The sequence below is a fragment of the Lissotriton vulgaris genome, chromosome 11 (genome assembly GCF_964263255.1).
Source record: "Lissotriton vulgaris chromosome 11, aLisVul1.2, whole genome shotgun sequence".
In the NCBI taxonomy this organism is placed as follows: Eukaryota; Metazoa; Chordata; class Amphibia; order Caudata; family Salamandridae; genus Lissotriton; species Lissotriton vulgaris.
Window position 1 is genome coordinate 1,062,631,908 of NC_141699.1, and position 21,224 is coordinate 1,062,653,131.

The window sequence follows — 21,224 nt, forward strand, 5'->3', positions numbered from 1 at the left end:
GTGAGTAGTCGCGCTATACAAACTCATGATTGATTGAAAATTTGGAATCCAACAATGTTAAAGTGATCTTACCCATCAGTAGAAGCAGTCATGACAGCCACCTTGCCAGCATGGACAGTGTTCAAGTCTACAGCACTGCTGTTCAGCCTATGTGTGCAATGAAGGTTCACTAGTGTTGGCTGTCCATGAACTCCATGAGCTTTGATCAAAGAAACAAATATTCTTCTTCCTCTCACCACAGACATCATCTCCCTGTAGAATAAAAATACAAAATGTGACCACTGGACTGTCTACCTATTTTTGAACATTTGCAGCTTTTGACAGTTTCTCATGCATTATTCAAACACCAGTAGTGGGTAATAGCTGTTATGATTATTATACATAAATATATTCACTGTTTAAAGCTCTTCATTAACTTATGTGACACCTTACTTGCCAAACAAGTGGGCGCACCTAATCTCCCATTGTTGAATAAGGGAGTTTATTTTTTTGAAATTAATAAAAGGACTGAAGAACAAATGAGTGAGCCAAATCATATATTTCCAATCCTAAATGCCAGTGCTTAATAATGAACAAGTCAATTCTCATGTAGGTATTTTGGCTGAACTAACAAGACTATCAGATCTGTCCAAAGGCCGGGAAGTTTGAAAGGTGTGTAGCAAGGCTGAGGAGGAAGGAAAGCCGTATCCGAGGAGTGAGGAGGAGGGGCTGCGTGCATCCCGGCCTCGGTGAGGAGAAGCCGAGGTTGGACTCTGGTCTCCCATGGCAGGCGTAGCTTGAGGTCTTTTGATCCTGCCTCCCTTGATCGTCCCTCAGGTGTTTGGCAAGGAGAGCGGGGCCAAGGACCCAGCCAGCCGCCATACCTGTGTTGACGCATGGTTGGGCATTGGTGGTGTAGAGGCGGCTGTTTTAGAGGCTGGTGCGGCTTCCGCCTCAGTTGGGCCCTCACTCGGGTTTACCTCCAAGCGGTTCAAGTGAGTCAAGCGCAAATCACCGGCAAAACCCTGCATTGCAGAAACCAGCAGTAGACTGTACAGCAGTGCCCGCGCTTGTTTGGAGTTTGTTAGCTAGCCCTTAAATGTTTGCTCACTTTTCATCACCAGATTGTATTTTGTTTTCGCTTACAATTTGGCACAACAACTCATCCTTCAGAAAAGATCCAGGGTTGGTATATAGCAAGGAAGGGTACCTAAGTACCAAGTAGACCCTTCTTTGCCAATTTATCTGAAATAGACGGCGTCTCTTGGGGTCAATTTATACCTGGTACTGCGCACTTTGCCCTCCAAAGGCTACTTGCAAACGCGCATCTGCAGCTCCACGGTACTAAGTATCACCAAGGAAAGGGAAAAAATGCTAATGTAAAAACAGTCACAAGGTGGAAAAAACTGTTGACCTTAATTTTTTCAAAATTATCGGAGCCTCATCCCACAAATTCTCCTGCTACTGACTAGTGAGGCAGTACCACTAATGGAAAATGGTGGGAAAGATTTGGCCATCAAGAACTATTTTAAGAGCAGTTATAACAAGGAAAGTGAGCCTGGGGGGACTCATGTCCATTCAATTCTCATTGATTTTGACTTCAGCAAATGTTCAACCCAAAATTCAAGCCTGCCGACCCCATAGCCTCCCAAGATAGTGAAATCCTCAAGGCCGGATGCCATTCTACCTCTTGAGATTAGAAAAGCTTCATCAGAGAAGAAAGAGGATAAAGAGGAAATATAGGCGCCCTCATCAAAGGAGAATTTTTCTTCTATGATTTCATTTGATGACGAAAGTCTGATTTTACTGGATAAACTCGCAACAAACCTCAGAAATTCCATAGATGTTTCAAGATTAGTAACCACTAGTAGTGGCCTTGCCATCCCTGGCTTCAAATACAACTCATTCCCCTAGGGAAACTGATGCTTCCTCCCTGGAGCCAGCATCATATGAAAAGGTATCTGGTAATTTTGCTGTTTAACTACCTTTGGAAGCTCTATCAGTCAATAGGATTCCACTGTCTCCCATAGTAAAAATCATTAATCCTCAATCTTCCTTTCCTGAACTGGTCACTATATTTTCATCATCAATGTGTGATGTCAGCCACCAAAACAAGATTCTGGTACCTCCTAGGCCCAGGCGTCCCACGCTTCTTATACACCAATGTTTCATCCTCTAACTTTGACAGACTCCAGCTCTTATTCACAAGCCTGGTCCCGAAGTTCTTGTATTGGTGAAGATTGCTTGGAGGTAATTTGTCAGAATGGCATGTGGAGGTGAGCACTAGGACCCTGCACTGGACACAGGGGGAGGGGACTGTACACAGGACACCACTTCCGGTCAAGGAAGGGGATGGTTGTCACTATCTGCTTACCCCACGAGGAGGGCGGTGGTGCCTGCATGCACCCTGCCAAGGAAAGGAATAACAAATACATTGTGAACTCACCAGACTTTCTGTGTGGTCCTTGTGGGCTGGGCAAAGAGGGACATGACATCTGGCGACAACATATGGAGAACAACAGACGGACACACAGTGGCCATTTTGAGGTCAGGCACACTGATATTAAAGCAGAAAATAGCGTGCCACTAGGGACAAAGCAATACAAAAGTAGTGTGCAAAGCATCAAGGGCCTACCAGTGACCCATCAACTAGAAAACTATCATTGTGACTAGTCGACCAGAGCAATGACGGAGGAACACAATGACAGTGCAACTCCAAGGTTGATTTTCCAACAAATACTGCCTTTTGACCTCTCTGACTCCCAGACGAAGGGTGCTCGCAGGGAAAATGGATCAGAAAGTTTGTATGCTACATGCGCACCACATGCAAAAATGACACGGATGAACAAAACAGAGACTTAATTATAAACTTAATTGGTGATGAGGTTGAAGACCTGCTTTTGACTTTAACGTCAGAGGCAATCTCAATATACAAAGGTCTGAGAAAATCTCTCACTGACAGTTTTGACCCCCAGAGAAATGTAGACTATGAAAGGCCTCCTAGTAATGACCTGCCACATGTCAGAGCATTACAACATTCTGAGAGAGCACCCTGCAATTCGGAAAGGGCTAGGGAAGCTGAAGGACGTACACATGTTCCTTCATATCAACAAAGCAGTCAAGCCATTGGCTCAAAATCATCACAGAGAGCCTATGCACTTCCAACCGCAGGTCCCGTTGCAGCAGGTCTGCTGGGCCGTTGCAGGGAGGCTGCTGGATCTTGTTGTGTCCCTGTAGTTCAGAACAGGAAGCAAGTCCACTAGCCCTTGGAGTCACTCTGGTGGTCCTTGGTTCAAGGAAAATGTTAAAGCTTACATCCTCAGGCAGCGTGGCATCAGGGCAGTCCTTCCAGCAGCAAGGAAGTAGGGTAGAGCTTATTGTGAGCCTTCCACTGGTCTACAGGTGATCCGATGAGGGGTTCAACAGGTCCAATATTCATACCTGGTGCCAGCCTTCGAAGTGGTGAAAACTCCTAGACCACCCCCATATCTAGTTCTGGAAAGTTCCTTCCTTCCCCTACCCAGGCTCAAAGTGGTCTGGGGAGACAATGGACTTTTGGCAATTTCCTATTTGTGAGTGTGGGTGCGTGTGTGTGGAGGTAGCTCCTTCAAAATAAAATTGGGGCAAGGAACAGCTCCACTCCCACTATCCTGGCAGGATGGCCCATCCTTTAACAATGAGTCTCCATTTGTCTCACTGTCTGGGAGGAATAGCGTAGTGGTGACTAATATGTATAAAAAAGGAAAGAACTTACAATGGTAGGCTGGAGACATGTTTTAAAGCACTACAGTAGTGGGTGGCACAATGAGTGTTGCAGGGCCCCTAGTGGCATTTAATTTACAGGCCCTTGGTACATGTTGTATCATATACTATGGAACTTTAATTAAATTGAATTTGCCAACCAGGTGTAGACCACGTTTAGCATGTTTTAAGGAGAGAGCACAATCACTTTAGCACTGGTTAGCAGTGGTAAAGTGCACAGAGTCCTAAAGCCATTGTTCCTTAAATGTTAATAGTGTACAGAGAAAGAGTCGTAAGGATTGGGTACAGTAATACTATTCAATTTAATCCTACTATCCATTTGTTTACCATATATCAGGCCTCCAGCTCAAATGGAGCCTCAGATATAAAGCCATTTGATAAAGAATAAACATTTTATTATGCAAGAGGCTTAAAGAGCTGGATTTCAGAGGTTCCGCTTGTGTAGAAGGTAGGCAGCGTTTCACATGGCAGCCCGGAGGGTGGAATACATTGAAAATCTGCCAGATCTGCCATTGGCAAATTACATATCCAAACATATCAAAGCAGGGTACACTTCAAAGGCACCCATGGAGTCAAGTGAGGATAAAGAGTGAGTAGGGAAGCAAGAAAATTTGTTCTGGGAGTGAGAAGGAGCATTTTTTTAAAAAAAGATAGCCCAGTTGATATGGTTTATAATAACCAAAGTAAGCTCAAGAAAATGGAATTGTACTCATATCCTGATGGTCATTGTTTGTGCCTCACCACCGATGTACGAGTATCACCACACCTATGTTTCAAATTCTGCTAGGCTTGGGGGACTGCCCACCTTTCTAGAGACGTATGTTGTCCTTGGGAACAAATTGGTTGGAAGGAGGCAGACATCACAGAAAATGTTTAAAATGTTTGATAGCCAAATGCTGCTGATAAGAGGAAAAATAACCCTTGAAATAGATTTTGTTGATGTTTGAAATTACTTTTCTCCTGCAATCAATATATGTGCACAGATCAATTAAGTTTCTCCGGTCCTTGTGCCAGTTTCTCATTCAGTCCCGTTTTAAGGAGGCCAGTCTGACTTCAAGTACCAGAATGCAATGAAAACAACCTGAACTGGACGAGCTACTCAGGTATGAACTTTGGAGCTCTGGTCCTGTGCCCTATTTAAAATCAAACAAGAATTGGCAAATCCATTTTATCGGACTTGTATTTTCAGTAATTAGCTTGGCCATTTAATTTTGGCAATATTTACTGGTAGATAATATTTGTATTGGCCAATGTTTCTTATTTATACAGTAAGAAGGTTCAGGAATTAGCAGGCTCTGCTAATTTACAAAAGATGGCTCACGTTCTGCAGCACTGGACAGCTGATCAAAGAGCACAAGTAGTGGGTTTGCACAGTACGGGAGTAGCACAGCCATTGGACTCAATGATGAAATGCACTATGTATGGGTGCAGTACTTGTATTTATGCTCTTTTTGTCTCATGGAGTATGCCCCATATTTCTTCTTAGTGTAGTTAAGTACCAACCCAATTGCAAACAACCACTGGCAATGCCAATAGGTCTTACCTTTTGGGCCTAATCGCTTTGCCAAATGTTTTTTAATTACTGATGGCTGTACCTGCAGGATTCAAGATCTATAGGCTTGACCATGCTGGAAAAGAGGTGGTGGGCTAGCGCTTATCCTTAGGCGTCAGTTCAAAATCTCCTTTAAGGCCCTCTCTGAAGCACAGGATTGCCAAGCACTTGCTTTTAAAATTTACTATAGCAGCCACCACTCCTTCAATGGAGTTTTACTTTACCGCCCTCCTAGGCCGAGAACTGTATTTACCAGGACGGGGGGTCATCTGGTGGAATTAAAAGCTAACCACCCGGATTTTACTCTAATTGGTGACATCAATTACCACTTAGAAAACCATGCAGATAAGGACTTTATCAGTCTCTTAGACTTAATATCAAGTGCAGGCTTAACTCAATTCCCCCAATGACCCCACACATGTCGATGGAATCTTTACTGATAACACACAGCTTTTCTGGCTAACTTCTCTTCCTCTGGTTAGTCTGATCATCAGGCTAACATGCTCGAGATCAGGGCTCCTTCCAGCTATATCAACCGCGACACTTCTTCTAATCTTACCCTACGTCACCGTTAAAGATCATTCTAAATTACCTTAGGAGAACAACTTATCTGATAGCCAACAGTTTTGAGATAGCTTGGCAGCAATTTTTAAACCAAAGGTTAAAAGAATATAGAGCTCTTTCTCTATCTCTAGCACTATAGGTTCTTATATGACTAGTCACACAACAGGAATAATTTCCTCTCCAAGTAAAGGATCAAATACTCCGTTAGGGAAGAATATTACAACAAGTGTCTTAACAGATGATTCCCCTGTCTCCATAATTTATGAACAACACTTTGTCTAGTATTCCAGCTTTAATGGTGGACCAGACATTAAAACCTTTGAAACAAGTCAAATCGGATTTAACATGGGGTCCTTGTCCCCAAAGAATCCTGCATATCATTCCGGAGGCAACTTCCACACATCCTACACTTATATTCAATTAGATCTTTTCTTCATATCACTTCCCAAAGTGTGCAAAAAGCTTCAATCACTCTACTTTTGAAGAAAGGTAACTTAGATGTTAGCAACCTGAACAATTATAGACCGATATTGTGTCTTCCATTTCCAGCAAAGGTAGTTGAGAGGGCCATTAATCAAGAACTAACGACCTTCCTACACAATAATCAAATTCTTGACACGTCGGAGTTCGGGTTCCGTGCCCATCATAGCACAGAACTCTCTTTAATTACTGCAACAGAGGAACTGAGGCGGACCCTGGATCATGGAGGAAATGCAGCCTTGATCCTATTGGATCTGTCAGTCGCATTTTATACGGTCAACCAGCAATTGTTGATTGACTGTCTTGCATCTGTTGGTATCAAGGATGCATCTCTTGCCCTTCTATCCTCGTTTCTTACAGCCGCACCTAATTGGAGACCTTGGGAGAATTTCTATCACCATCCTTCTCTCATCCACAGGGTTCTTTTTTATGCCCCACCCTTTTCAATTTGTATGTTACCCCACTGGCTGGCCTTTTCAGATCCTATAGATTTTTTCTGGTATCATATGCTGACTTACACTCAGATTGTTGTGTTGGTAATAATTAGCCTAGATACAACAGCGACTCAGTTCCACAACTGTATGCTCTACATAGGTTCCTGCATAAGGGAACATTTTTTAAATTGAACTCACCAAAGACGGAGATTCCACTCTTCTGTGGCCATCTGAATTTGGACCCCTTCCAACCCCCTGTGTCAAAGCTAAAAACCTGTGTGTCATTTTTGACACAGAACTATCTATTGAAGGACAGATAAACCAAACTACCTCCTAATGTTTCATCATCCTAAAAGTTCTCAGGAAGGTCCTTCCTCACATCCCAGCACTTATATCATCAAGACTCGATTACTGCAATACCTTTTTCACAAGCTCCCAAAAAGAGGCTTAAATGAGCTACAGATTCTTGACACCGCTTCAGATTCTTATGTCTAGGTATTCCAAGATATAAATCCGTGGCTCAGGCTTTAGCCAAGCTACACGGCTGCAGGTCAAAAAGCGGATTAAGTTTAAGGCCTTGTGTATTGCCTTCAAGTCTATAAATGGCCTTGGCTCAGCTCAACCAACACAGGGGCATATTAGCAAGGGCCATATCTCCGCTTTAGCAGGACTTTTTGCCGCTTAAGTGGCGATATTTATATCGCCATATCAGCAAGCTGTCGCTAACAGCAGTTAGCGACAGCTTTCAGGCAATAGCTACAGGTTTGGGGCCCGATTTGCATGTCAGCGATATTTATCAATAATGACATGCAAAGTGGGCGTACCCAAACTGTTAGCGACTGAAAGCAGTCGCTAACACAGCTATCACCTATTAGCAAGGCAGGTGAAGCGATACAAACAATCGCGCTTAAGCGCGATTATAGCAATAAACCAACGTCTGCTAAAAAGTTGACTTACCTGTATAGTCACTGGGGTGTGGATCATCAGATTAAGCCCCCATTTGGCGTTAATGCGAGAATATCGCTGGATTTCCAACGATATTCTCGCATTTCGCCACTATCACTGGATATTTTAGCACAATGGTGAAAAACGTTACTAATAGCATGTTTCCTCCGCTAAAATATCCAGCGATAGGCAGCGATAAAAAATAAAAATAACTAAACACGTTTAGCGATAAATATCGCTATTCCTTGCTAATATGCCCCACAGTTTTTTCTACCCTATGTCCCGTCCAGATCTCTCTACTCTTCATTGAGTGGCCGTCTGGTCGTCACCAAATCCAAAACTGTCAGACGGGGCGAGAAGAGTTTTGTCTCCAGCACCACCAGGTTGTGGAACTCTTATCCACTATGATTAAGAACAAGCAGAACCTGAGGGAATTCAGAAAAAAATCTAAAAACCTGATTGTTGAACCAGTAATTGTTCTGCATTTCTATTGGCACCTCAGTAGTCAGCGCTTAGACACCCCTAGGGTAGTGGCCACGCTTTACAAACCATTTCCCTAATGCATTGCAGCATGACCTTTACCACATCATTTTGTAGCGCCTGTCTACAAAATGACACAGGTGTTTATTATTCTTTTTACTTACCAATCCTAGTTGGATCCGAAAAAAACATGCAAAGTATTTTTGAGTCTAAAAAGAAAAAGTGGGGAGCTGAAAAGATTTGACTCTGGGACCAGTTTTGGTTAAGCAAAATAACACAGTGACCACTATTATGTTTCACAGCAGATAATAAAGGGAACACCTCAGTTTTTTTAGCAGTCTCTCTCGTATATTGAAGAATAATATCCAGATTAGTTGCTGGTAATCTTCATTACTCTGAATCTTACTCTGTGGGTAATCTGTTTTTATTACTGAAGCATGCCCATTCCAAAACTTTTTTTATTTTCCATAACCTCTCTTCCTTTTCGTAAGAAGCCCAAAATTGAAAGCTGATAAGGGAAGAAAGGAGCAGGGAGGGTCTCTTTCATCAGTCTAAATTAATCTGTTAGGAAAGGAAAATAATTTGTAATCATTTTATCTTCATTACTTGTGTTATCTTGTGATTTTATTTGTCAACACAATGCCAGACAAATAGCAAAAATTACCATGTTCATTAACCTGACATGGGGCCCTTAATAGGAAGCTAGCTAAAAGACAGTTCAAAGCTTGAGCTACAAATAACCTAACACATGAGATAAACAGTGAAGTATGTGACTTAAAAGAAAAACAAAAACTGATAAGTCACACTGAAGGAAACCAAATCAGAGGAAAAACATTTTAAGGAACAACGGGGCATATTACCTACAAACAGCGATATTTATCGGTAAGTAGGGTTAGCGGCAAAATTATTATCGCAGCGCTTCACCGATTTTTATCGCTGAGATAACTTGCTATTAGCAAGGTTTATCTCAAAAGCGATAAAAATGCGGCGAAATGCGTGAATATCGCTGACAATACAGCGATATCCATGCATTAGCGTGAAACAGCTCTTAGCCATGTTATCCACCTCCCATTGGATAACATGGCTAAGAACTGGTATTAGCAGGTGTTAGCTTTTGGAGATATTCGCGCTTAGCGCGAATATTTCCATCGATTCGCCTTTGTAGGTAATAGGCGATAGCGGTGTTAGCGACTGTTTTCAGTCGCTAACATTTTGGCACGCCCACTTTGCATGTCATTAGCGATATTTATCGCTGACATGCAAAGCTGGCCCCAAAATGCTCCCTATCGCCTACAAGCTGTCGCTAACTTGTGTTAGCAACAGCTTGGTAATTGGGCGATGAAATTTTCGCCGCTTTAGCGGGAAAAAGTCCCGCTAAAGCGGCGAAAAGGCCCTTGGGCATATGCCCCTACAATTTTAAGGAAATACAAATAAATCTAACATTAAAGTAAGAATTTTAAAGTACAGATACTTTTAAGAAAAAATCCAAAATTACATTAAACTGGGTGGAGTTTTATGGTAGTGATCGGTTTTTGATTTCAGGAAAGGGTGACGTTTAGGGGTGATTATGAGTGTGCGTTGGGTGGAGTTCAAGCATTGAAAGGAGTTTTTAAGGCCCAATCATGGGAGGAGTGTAGGTGTAGAAATGGCTTTTAGGGTTCAGGGATGGATGAAGTTTAGGGGCCAGGGATGGGTGTAGCTAAGGTGTGTTGAGGGATTTTTGGGGGACAGGGATGACTAGTGTTCAGGGGGGTGAGCGGTCAGTGAATTAAAAGTATAAAAAGTAATTGTTTGACAATGTAAAAGAAATGCATCGAAAATAATGTTCCCTGAAGTAAAGAAATGAAATAAAGACCTAGAATTTTTTTTCCTGAAAATAAGAACTGTAATCATTCCATTAACAGCCTAAAAAAATAAGCATACAAAAGCCAATTAAAAATAATCTATGAAATGTTTAATGTCATTCACCCTGCAAGTTTCCATTAAACAGTTTAGGTGAAATGGTTTCTCAGTAATGGTATTACATGAAATCGTTTTTCTATGAAATCACATACAACCATATATAGCCCCGAGACAATTCTGGCCAGGAAGCAGCCTCCCCATGGTAAAAAAAACTATGCTCTAATTGATGTTGGAATCTTTTTGCCACTACTTTGACAGGTCACAGTAATTATCATCTTTACCCAGCTTACTAGGATGGAACAAGATAGGTTTGCTCCCTGTTTAACGGGACCGAAATTATTGAAATGCTATATGTCCTTCTGTATTCTGATGTTTTTTTGAGATAAATCCGCATTGTCCTTACAAACATCTAGAGGATGAAAGGAGTCATTCTGAATACTAGAATCTGGTCTTGGGGAATTAAGTACTATCTCTTGCACCCTATGAAATTGTGAATTTATCTTCATAATTCTGGAGTTTCTTCTTCCTGTTCTCTGACAAGGAGACTTGATAGTATTCCTATGAATTCCAACATCTGGACTGATGCCAGGTGAGATTTCTCCCAGTTAAGGGGAAAACCAAAGCGCTAAAGTGTTTGAACTATCATCTCTGTGTCCTTCACGGACTGTACCTGGAGCGGAGCCTGAACCAAGAGATCATCCAGATCGAAAAGGCCTATGATACCCTGAGTATGCAGTAGACCCAGCACCGATGCCAGCACCTTTGTGAAGACCAAACGGTAACACTTGGAAGTGACAACTTTTTGATGCTTATGGTAAATCTGAGGTATCTCTGAAGAGAATAAATATAGTTATATGTAGGTATTTATCCTGGGGATATAATAGTCAAGAATTCCCCCTTGTCAATCAGATGAATGACTAGCCATAGGGTGTTCATTTTGAAGCATACTGTAGGGATACATTTGTTGAGGTACCTGAGGTCTATTATCATTCTGTAGTCCCCAATATCTTCTTCACTAACAACACTTTGAAATAGCATCGCTCTCCCCTCTCCTGAAAAGGTACTGAGAGTATGTCTCTCTTCTTGAGTAACAATGAAGCACTCTCCCAAATAGCTATCTGAAATGACCACAAATACAACAAGTTGAAGATGAAGCTGTATTTATTACCGTTCTTCTTAACAGCTGTAAATGTTTAGATGACATGTCCAGCTCGATTTGGTGATATGCCGAAGATAAGTCTATCTTCGAAAACCATTTGGACCCTTCAAACTTAGAGACTATATCATCAATGCGAGGTAATGGGTGTGAATCCACCCATATTTCTTTATTTAGCCTGCGTAAATCAATGCAGACTCTGAGAGTTCCATCGTTGTTCCGCGCGACGACCAAGGGACTTACCCACAAGGAAGATTAAATGGGTTTGATCACACCTGATTCACACATTTTCTCCAACTCTTTCGCTAAATCATCCCTGACACTAAAAGGTATTTTGCGTAGGTTGTGTTTTACAGGAATAGCTACATCCTTTACCCTGATAAGATGTTGAAAAGCTTTTATTAATCCAAGTCTGTCACAAAAAACATTAGGAAATCTTTCTGCCCATTCCGTAGGGTTTTATTCATTGTGTGTTATTTCATTGACAATAGACACCAGTTCCTTTATTCCAGGTCTAAGGGTCATGCCGAATAATCCTTGGTGATACCACCCTAGGATGTTTAAACCTTTCATTGCTACATAATCTTTCCAGTTATAGATTTTCCTTTGAAGACTAGGGTGCTTTCAAAGAAACCCGTTAATTCAATCTCCCTTCCTTCATAAGATTCTGGACTTCTATCGGGAGACTCAAGACGCTTATCTCCCCACACAGAACAAAACAGCTCTTCAGTGATCATCGTCATACGTGCTCCAGAATCAGCAAGCAATTGAAGGTTTTACCTACTCATCTACTATGATCTCAACAATGGGATCCACACACTCCTCACAATCATCTTTGACCACTAACATTAAATCAGTCATGGAACTTACAACTTCTGCATTACTCTCCAATTTGTCACTGTCCTCCCATACAGCACTAATATTCCTTCTAGAGGTACAAACATTAGCAAAATGACCTTGCTTACCACAATTTCTACATGAAGCATTCCTAGCAGGACAAATACGTGAATTAGGAAAGTGGGAAGGGAAACCACATTTGGGACACACATTTTTCATATGAAAATACAATTGTTTCTTTTCTTGTCTAGCTATAGACGATTTCCCTTTAATTTCACTACTGTTTTTGTCAGACACACTATTTTTTCTACCCCATCTTTCGCTTCTTTCACGATACCACCCGTAGATTTGTCAGATTTGAGCTCATTGGAAGACGTTTGAGATAACTCTATGGTTTAGACAATGGAAATCGTTTCTTTGAGAGAGGGATTTTTTTCAGTTAATAACTTTTCTTGAACTTTTTTATCACTACAACGTACAACGATTTGGTCTCTGATGAGTTGAGAAGTGAAAATTTCAAACTCACATTCAGAAGCCAAAATGCGTAAGGAAGCAATATACAACACAATACTTTCAGCAGTTTGTTGTTCCCTCGTAAAGAATTTGTGTCTAGCTACCGCCAAACTCTTTTCAACATCAAATTGTTTTTCTAACATTTTTACTGCTTGATCAAAATCATTAAGAGGTTCTTCACCCTCTGCTACTCCAGGTAAAGGTAAGTGTTCTAGAACAGCTTGACCCTCAAGACCCAAATTATGTTCAAGAGTAAACCTCTTTCGTTCAGCACTGAATCTAATACCACCAATGGCTCCTAAATATTTCGTAAATGCCCTGCACCATACCTTCCACTCTACCGGTGGGTCTCCTGGAATCTGTAAGAAAGGGGAAGGTGCTTGTACACTCTGCATAATGATAGGTTTAGAAATATCACTTTATCAGAATGTTAGATAGTTCTATAAAATATTAAACAATATCCTCCCTTTCTTAGATGGCGGTGGAGTATAGTAGACGCTTCACTTGAATGTACAAAAAGACAAATATTGCTGTGAAGTTCCGACGTACACGTTTAATAAAAAATTAAATGAAAGTTCGTAGAACAATACCTTGTCTCACACAGGAAAAACCAAACGATTCTTTATTGTGCACTTCGTGAATGTGTACCTAAGTAACCACGGCACTCACATCGCAGTCACCATTCTCCGCGCACCGGTATCACTGTCGAGATACGTCACTTACGTGATGACGATGACAATAAGTTCCGCTTGAATAGCGAAGACGGTGAAAGCAGCAGAACGTTTATACGTCACAGAGGATGCGCACTCCACGTCATCATTTGCTCGGCAGGCATGAAGGAGCAAAGACCAACGGTTTCCTTCAATCTCGCAATCTTCTCCTCGCAATCCACAATCCAGGCATCCAATAATAAAGAAAAAGAGAACCAACCTGATGCCACAACAGAAAAGTGGAGCTCCATAAAATATTTCGATGCAAGACTGGGTGAGTTGAATCTTTATACAATGTCACATCATTAATATACTGAAATGCTCTCGTGCAACAGGTAGGAAAAGCATGACTGACTGCCAAATTTCTCCGTATCAGCTGAGACACACTGTCCCATCAGCGATATAAGTAATACGATGAATATCAGAAAGATTTCCTCTTCTTTGAGCAGCATACTTCCTTTGTTTTTAAAAAAAATTAAATCTTGAGTAGTCGGACTCTGCACACGTGGGATGTCGAGATGAATGGTTGACCAACCGCGTCGCCAATTGAAGTGACCACAAATACAAGTTGAAGATGAAGCTGTATTTAATTTCCGTTCGTCTCAACAGCTTCCAGGGAATGGTGTCAAACAGCCCTGGGAGCTTCAAGCAAAAACATTCCATCACCAAGGAGGGGACAGAACATTCAATATGTCACATTAGAATGACTATCAATACTGCACTATCCTGCTTATAGTGTCCACCGGCTAAGCTGTTCGTACCAACGAGGACCGAGAATCTGAGACGAAACATCGATTGAATAGCGGTTTTAAAAAATATGCAGAACCCAACGCTGAAAATGAAATACTTCCATCTTTGTTGAAAATGAAGGAATACAGCCTCCAACACAGGCTGAGAAATCCTGGAATAATCAGCAGTTCTGTTTTTGTCCACCTTTACCTCCAGCTATTGAACTGGACTACCACTTCAGTTGAAACCATGCTCTGTTATTAAAGTCAAACCATTCCCTCTTGAAATTCTCAGATCTCCTTATTCTTCCCTCAGCAGATGCCTGCTTATAACAAAAAAACAGAGCATGTTTATGTGGTTTGACTTCTTTAACATTCTAAATTTCTGAGATATAAAATGATGCCAGGATGCCACCAAACTCATGGAAGCCATTGCTGATGCTCTCAGATGATCAAACTTGAGGTCTGAGAGAAATTCAGCCTGTTACTTCATTCTTGCAAACAGCTGAGAGTAGTCCTCACCATCCTGGATATAGGAAGAAAGGGGTCTGGAAGTCCTGCCCAACGGGTTAAGAAGCATAAACAGCATGCATTTATGACTACATTGCCAAACGGGGCCAGCTTGAGATTTTTAAAGGGCATTCTCCACCTTCTTATCTATAATATCCGCTATCACTACATTCTCCGTAAGAAGAAAAGATTTTCCAGTAGGACTTGCCAACAGCAGATACACCGTTAAAATTTCCGGAAGATCTGTGTCACTTTTGGCCAAGGGGAAGAAGGCATATTAAACTGGTGGAACTACTTCCCACTAGATCTGGGTTGCTCTTCCACCATAAGCAGCTGAAGATTGGAGGATAAATTGGAGCTGACTGGTTTGAGCTCCTCTTTTAGAATGTACTTCTCCCTAGGTGTAGAGGAGTCAGCAGTAAACCTGGCATAATCTTCATCAAACTTTGAGGATGCCCATGATGACGATGAGGTAGGCGAACAGACCAAAAAAGATGACCCCTGAGAAGAAGGAGATAAAGGCTGGGAAGAGGTCCTGTTATGATGGTGATTACAGGGCTCAGACAGAGAGTTGACTATATTTTGAAGGCCGCTCCCTGAAAATGACTTTGGTCTAGCTCTCTTTCTCCTTGCACCCACTCCATCAAGATATCAGCTGCAGGAGAAGGAGCGTTATTATGACTTTTCTGCAAGTATTTCCCCATGGTTACACCAAGCAAGAAAGCAATAGTATGGAACAAGCCAAGTGAAAGCAACTATTTATATTGACACTGGGTACTGAGGCCTAGGCATCAAAAGAATGTACCTGACAGAATAAAGTAACTAAAATAAAGCATACATTACTACAGGCTCTTTTAGATGCATAAATCTTCACCTAATTCAGTCGGTAGATCTGTGAAGAAAAAAAGCCCTCCCTTTTGCATATATAAAACACCCCACTCATCCTCTGTAAGACTGAGGCCGATGGAACAGAAGACCCAAACAGACTGGGTACGCCACAGCTGTGCTAACTGTAGCTCAGCAGTGCTAGAAAAGACTGCCTATTAAGTGCAAATGCACTGTTAGTTGACCGCGGGCCATCGCATTGCCAGAAAACTGATGCTTTTGCTGTCCGTAGCATCGCATGAAAAAGTTAAACAGAAGCGGCAGTTCACAGAACAAGAAAGAAAATGGAAGCAGACCAAAGTGCTGGTACTCAGCCAGATAGCAAAAGAAAGTGGGACAAAGCACCACACAGAGAAGTAAATGCAGATGAGCCAGCACACTGCCAACATAGCACCTCTCTGACCAATACAAGCCACACAGCCATTCGAGGGATGCACTCGGGGTATTGAAATCGATACTCCACCATTGAACAACTTTTTTTTTTTAAACAATTTTTATTAGATCAAATTGCAGTAATACTGACATTACATTGACATCTTTGGCAAATGGTTCATAAGATTATGGCAATACATGTTCAGACATCAACCCAGCAGGAGCCCAGCGGAGTACATTCTAGTAATATCTTAACAATATTCATGAGGGTTGCTACCACATCTTCAGGGCAGGAAACAACACCGGTCTACCCTAATCTTGATTGCCCTTGTCATTTGCCATAATCTCCTCTTCCCCCTCCTCAAACACCAATAGTCTCTCCCTCCTCAATTCCACAGTCTGAGAAACACATATATCCCCCCTATATTTATTCCATCGCCCCCACTTGTGATCCCATTTACGCGGGCAACCTCTCCCTTTATACACTGTTTTCATGGCGTGGTCCATATCTTTTCCCAATCTCTCAATTGTGGTATGGTGTCTACGCCCCACTTCTGAGCAATGTTCCGTTTCGCTATACACCACCCCATAGTGACCCAATATTGTTCGGCTTGTGTGTGGTCCGTTGCCTCCCAGATTTTGAGGAGACATAGTGTGGGAGTTGGATGTATACGTTTGTCACAAGTCCTAGTTAATTGTCTGGTGATGTCTGTCCAGTACTGTTGTATGTGGGGGCAGGCCCACAGGATATGCATGAATGTGCCAGTCTGGTTACAGTTTCAGAGGCAGAGTGCATCAGGTCTCCTACTCAATCAGTATAGCAGTGTGGCATCAAAATATACCCGATGGAGAATTTTAAGTTGGACTAATCGAGGTCGCATTGGGATGGCCACTTCTCGGGGTGAGGCCAATGCCTCTATCCAGTCCTCATTGGCCATTTCTCCCAGGTCAACCTTCCATCTCGCTCGCAGTTTCAACATTGGATCAGACGATTATTGATTAATTTCTTATACGTGAGGGAGATGGCCTTGCGATCCATTGGATCCAACAAGAGCCTGTCCTCGAGAGGTGAGGAGTCTGGAAGGGGGGTATTTTTAGGCAGGGGGAAGTCAATGACATGACTGATCTGGAGGTACCGGAAACTTTCTGACGGTGCTAGTTGATATTTAGTTTGGAGATCCATAAACAATGCCTTCTTACCCTTAATCCACATATCTCCCACCGTGGAGATCCCGATCGTATCCCATTTATCAAACCCCGCATAGACACTGGCTATGTCTGCCTCCCACAGAGGGGTGGCCTTCGTTAGGCGCCTCTGCCAACCCATCTGCCGCTGCACCCCGCGCCACACCTCCACTGTGCGGGCCGTGGGACCGGTCAGGCGCAATTTCTTATGGTTTGTATATAGTGCTCTGTTGTAGCCCCCCTTCCCCATTAGCCAATGGTCGGTGCGGAAGCTGGGATCATCATGTCGCCCAAAATACCCATTGGTTAACGGCCGTGAGTTGCGAAGCCTGATAATAGAGGTGCATATCTGGCATTCCAATCCCCCCATCATACCATACCATATTGAGCTTGTTTATAGCAATCCGAGGCGGCTTATTGTCCCATAGTAAATCTCTCACTGCCACTTCAATCTGCAAAAAATAGGTGTTAGGAACAGGATTAGGAGTATTTTGCAGGGCGTAAAGAAAGCGTGGCAGAGCGAGCATTTTGAATAGAGACGCACATCCCAACAGAGTAAGGGGGAGCGTCTTCCAATGGGTGACATCCGAACGAAACCTCTGTAACGGCCCTAGCAGATTCTGTTAAAAAAATAGTGCAGCATTGGTAGTTAGGAAAATCCCTAAATAGCAAAAGCCCTGGGACGCCACCGGAATATCATACCCCTGAGGACTTTGTGGGGGATCTCCCCAAAGAGAGAACATCTGGGATTTAGACCAGTTTATCTGGTACCCCGAATGTGCCCCAAATATATGAAAAATATGAAGTACGTGGCGGAGTGAGCGCGCGGGTGAGGCAAGATAGAGCAGAATATCATCCGCATAAAGTGAAATGCAGTCTTCATGTTCAGTTGTCCATTTAATGCCCCTGAGGCCTGGGCCCCCCCTTATCCAAACTGCTAGAGGCTCAAGAACTAGGGCAAACAGGAGCGGTGATAACGGGCATCCTTGTCTTGTACCTCGACAAAGGGGGAAAGGAGTAGAGCGATGGTTATTTACTGAAACATCAGCCATGGGATGTGTGTACATCAGTTTAATCCACCCAATGAACTTGGGTCCCCACCTGATGCGGGCAAGAACTGCAAACAGAATAGATACTCCCATGCTATGGAGTCGAATGCCATTTTTGCGTCAAGCGCAAGCAAGATCCCTTCCGTCTTCCAGTGTGTCCACACGGCCCAGAGCACCAAGTACGCGACGCAGATTACGCGCTGTGTTCCGTCCTGGCATAAATCCCAATTAATCTGGGTGAACCAGGTCGGTGAGATGGGGGAGCAAACGAGTGGCCAGTAGTTTGGCAAGAATTTTGGCAAGAGATATAGGTCTGTATGAGGCGCACTCATTCACCGGTTTACCAGGTTTGTGGATGACCACGATGGTGGCCGCTCGAATATCAGCAGGAGGAGGTTATTTTCATAGCTTTCATTATATAAATTGAGCAAATGGGGTGCTAGTTTGAAAGCCATAGGTTTGAGCAGCTCAATAGGAAGCCCATTAGGGCCCATCGCTCTACCGCGCGAATGTCCAAAATTGCCTTCTGAATTCCTTCACCGAAATATCAGCGTCCAACGCCTCTCTACCCTGTTCGGAGAGACACGTTACTCCGATAGTGGCAAGGAGTTCCACAGCCAACAAGGCTTGTGAATCTTGCGGAATACCATATCCGTTTTTGTAATGGTTTGCAAACGTCTCAGCAATGACCTGGGGGTCTGTAATCAGATCATTATCAGGCCCCTTAACCGCACGCTAGCTGATTGCTCCAACCATGCCAGCAGTTTGCCGGTCCGTTCTCCCTGTTCTTATATCCGATGTCGCGTGGCCAGAGCGCCTCTATTAACGTCCTCCAGGAGTAACTGTCTATAATCCTGTCTTTTTATATTCAGCAGGTGTTGAGTATCAGAATCCGGGCCCTGGGAAATGACATCTTCAAGGCGTAAGATCTCAGTTTCCAATTCCAACACCCTCCGATTGCGCTCAGCCCTGTGTCCCACCATCACACAGAGTACCCTCCCTTTGATCACTACACCATATGCCGGCAACAGTGTCATTGCCGACTTAACTGATCCCACATTCTCCTCAAAATAATAATCAGTATCTTTCCGCAAGGTTTCCCTGATATGTGGAATTTTAAGTGCCCATGTTTGAATCATAATCGGACCAGGTTGTGTAGTGCGATGTGTACCGAGGATCGCCAGAACAGGGGAATGATCCCATACCCGCCATGCTAAGCATACTGAGTCAGTAAATTTGTGTATTTGTTGTGTATGTGTGAACAAATAGTCAATCCATGATTGACTACCGTGTACACCAGACTGAAACGTAAAGTGTGTGTCATGGGGGTGCGACCATCTCCAGATATCCACCATTCCCAGGGTGTTAATAAAATCCCGTCATTGTGAGCAGTGTGCCGAGTAACGTCTGGGCGGGGATCGGTTCAGTTGGCCATCTATCGTCAGGTTAAAGTCCCCTCCCATAACCAAGGTTCCCAAGGTGAGTTCAACAGTAGCGCCTCCACATTTGTCAATGTCAAGCGTTGCAAGCCTGGTGGTGCATATACAGAGACGATATTTGAACTCTGCCCTCCCACATACAGTGCAAGCTGCGTATCTACCCTGAGGATCTGTTCAAGTATTTTGTACCACATAGGGGCATCCTTTCCGAAGGAGGACCCCCACCCCCCTGGACCCAGTGGTGAAACCCGAGTGTGCCACCATCTGATCTCCCTTCCAATTGAGGGCCGTGCAAGAGTTACCAATCATATGGGTTTCTTGTAACAACACTAAATCAAGCCCTTGGCGGTGGACATACTGCAACACAATACCTCTCTTGATTTTGTCTCCCAACCCGTTGACATTCCAAGTGGTAAGTTTAAGTCCCCGACCCTTTGCCATCAGCTTCAGATGGTAATACAATCGTAGTCATGAAAGGATATATAATACAGCAAACCCTCCACTGCTTCCGTCTGGGTGGCCCCTCGGCCTTCAATGTCACTTGTAACGCCTTAAAACACTGCTTCTGCGAACTGAATATAGATGCCTGCTAAGATGTACATATACCAGCTGCCACTTAGTCCTGCTGCAAAACACCCAACATTACAACCTCCCCAACAAAATAAACCCAAACTTGCCCCTAGCTCTGAAAACACCCCCCCTCCCTGCCTCCCTGCTTAACGGGACTAGAACCGCCCGCCACCCCCAACAAGCAGAGTGCCTGTTGCCACCCCATGAAACCCATGAACAACTCCAGGGAACATGAACTACCCCACTCCCCATCATTCCACAATGAATCAGCAGATGCTTCGCACCCCGGCCTGATCCCCACCCTCAAAATACTGTATATAATACAGAGGCCCGGTACGGCCCCCTGCAGCCGTCTCGCAGTTCCCACATCCTAGGAGCAGTGCGGCAGCAAATCTCTGGAGAAAAACATTCACTGACCTACAGTTAAACATGCTGAATGATCATAGCAATCAAAATCACAAAAAGGCATTCGAACGCCAGGACCATCCCCGGAACAAGAACCAGTCACATCACATAGGCATCAGGCTTCCCGTCCGCGGTTAACCACGTCCCCCGGAACAACTTTTTTAACAATAATAGATGAGCTGTCTGGTGAAACCATTTGTCTCTTGCTAAAATATACTTAAAGATGTAATATGCAGTTAAATGTGGGCAGAATGAAATTCTATTGAGACAGTGGTACCCCAGAAGCCCCAGATGGAAATGTAAGGAACTTCTGAAGCCCCCTCCTCCTAGCCCTGGAGTGAAAGTATATAAAACAAGCATTGGCAAGCCCAGTAGGTCTCGCTTATGGACGAGCCATTGCCTTTGGTAATTGGGTAGGGGTGGTGAATGGGAGGGTGGGTTGTTGGTGAAGGGGAAGTCGGTTGGGGGTAGATAGCAGGACTGGCAAAATAGGTCCAGTTACTTCAAAAAGAAGATCATATATTTGGCACCAAGCAGGTGTACATCAAATCGGAGAAAGAAACATTTAATGAATTGTCGGCCTGGGTTGTACAAAAAGCAACCCGCATTGCTAAGTCTGGAATGACAAAGAATAGTGACTGATCTTCCAGACTGAAACAAGTTTTCTGAGGATGTGGAGGTATTTTTATCTACCTTATTTAAAAAAAAAACCTCTTTGTAGATGGACTATTACAAGACAAATCAAGCAATGGAAATAAAAGGTAGGA

At 43.2% G+C, this 21,224-nt stretch overlaps 1 protein-coding gene across 1 annotated transcript in view; it reads right to left on the bottom strand.

The window, feature by feature from the left end:
- Positions 1-21,224, bottom strand: part of LOC147684073 (dehydrogenase/reductase SDR family member 4-like) — a 155,743-nt gene that overhangs the window by 115,861 nt on the left and 18,658 nt on the right. The window contains exon 2 of the mRNA XM_086944943.1: positions 73-252. Coding sequence (XP_086801069.1) covers positions 73-248 — 176 coding nt within the window. The 5' untranslated portion in view covers positions 249-252. The remainder of the gene's footprint in view (positions 1-72; positions 253-21,224) is intronic.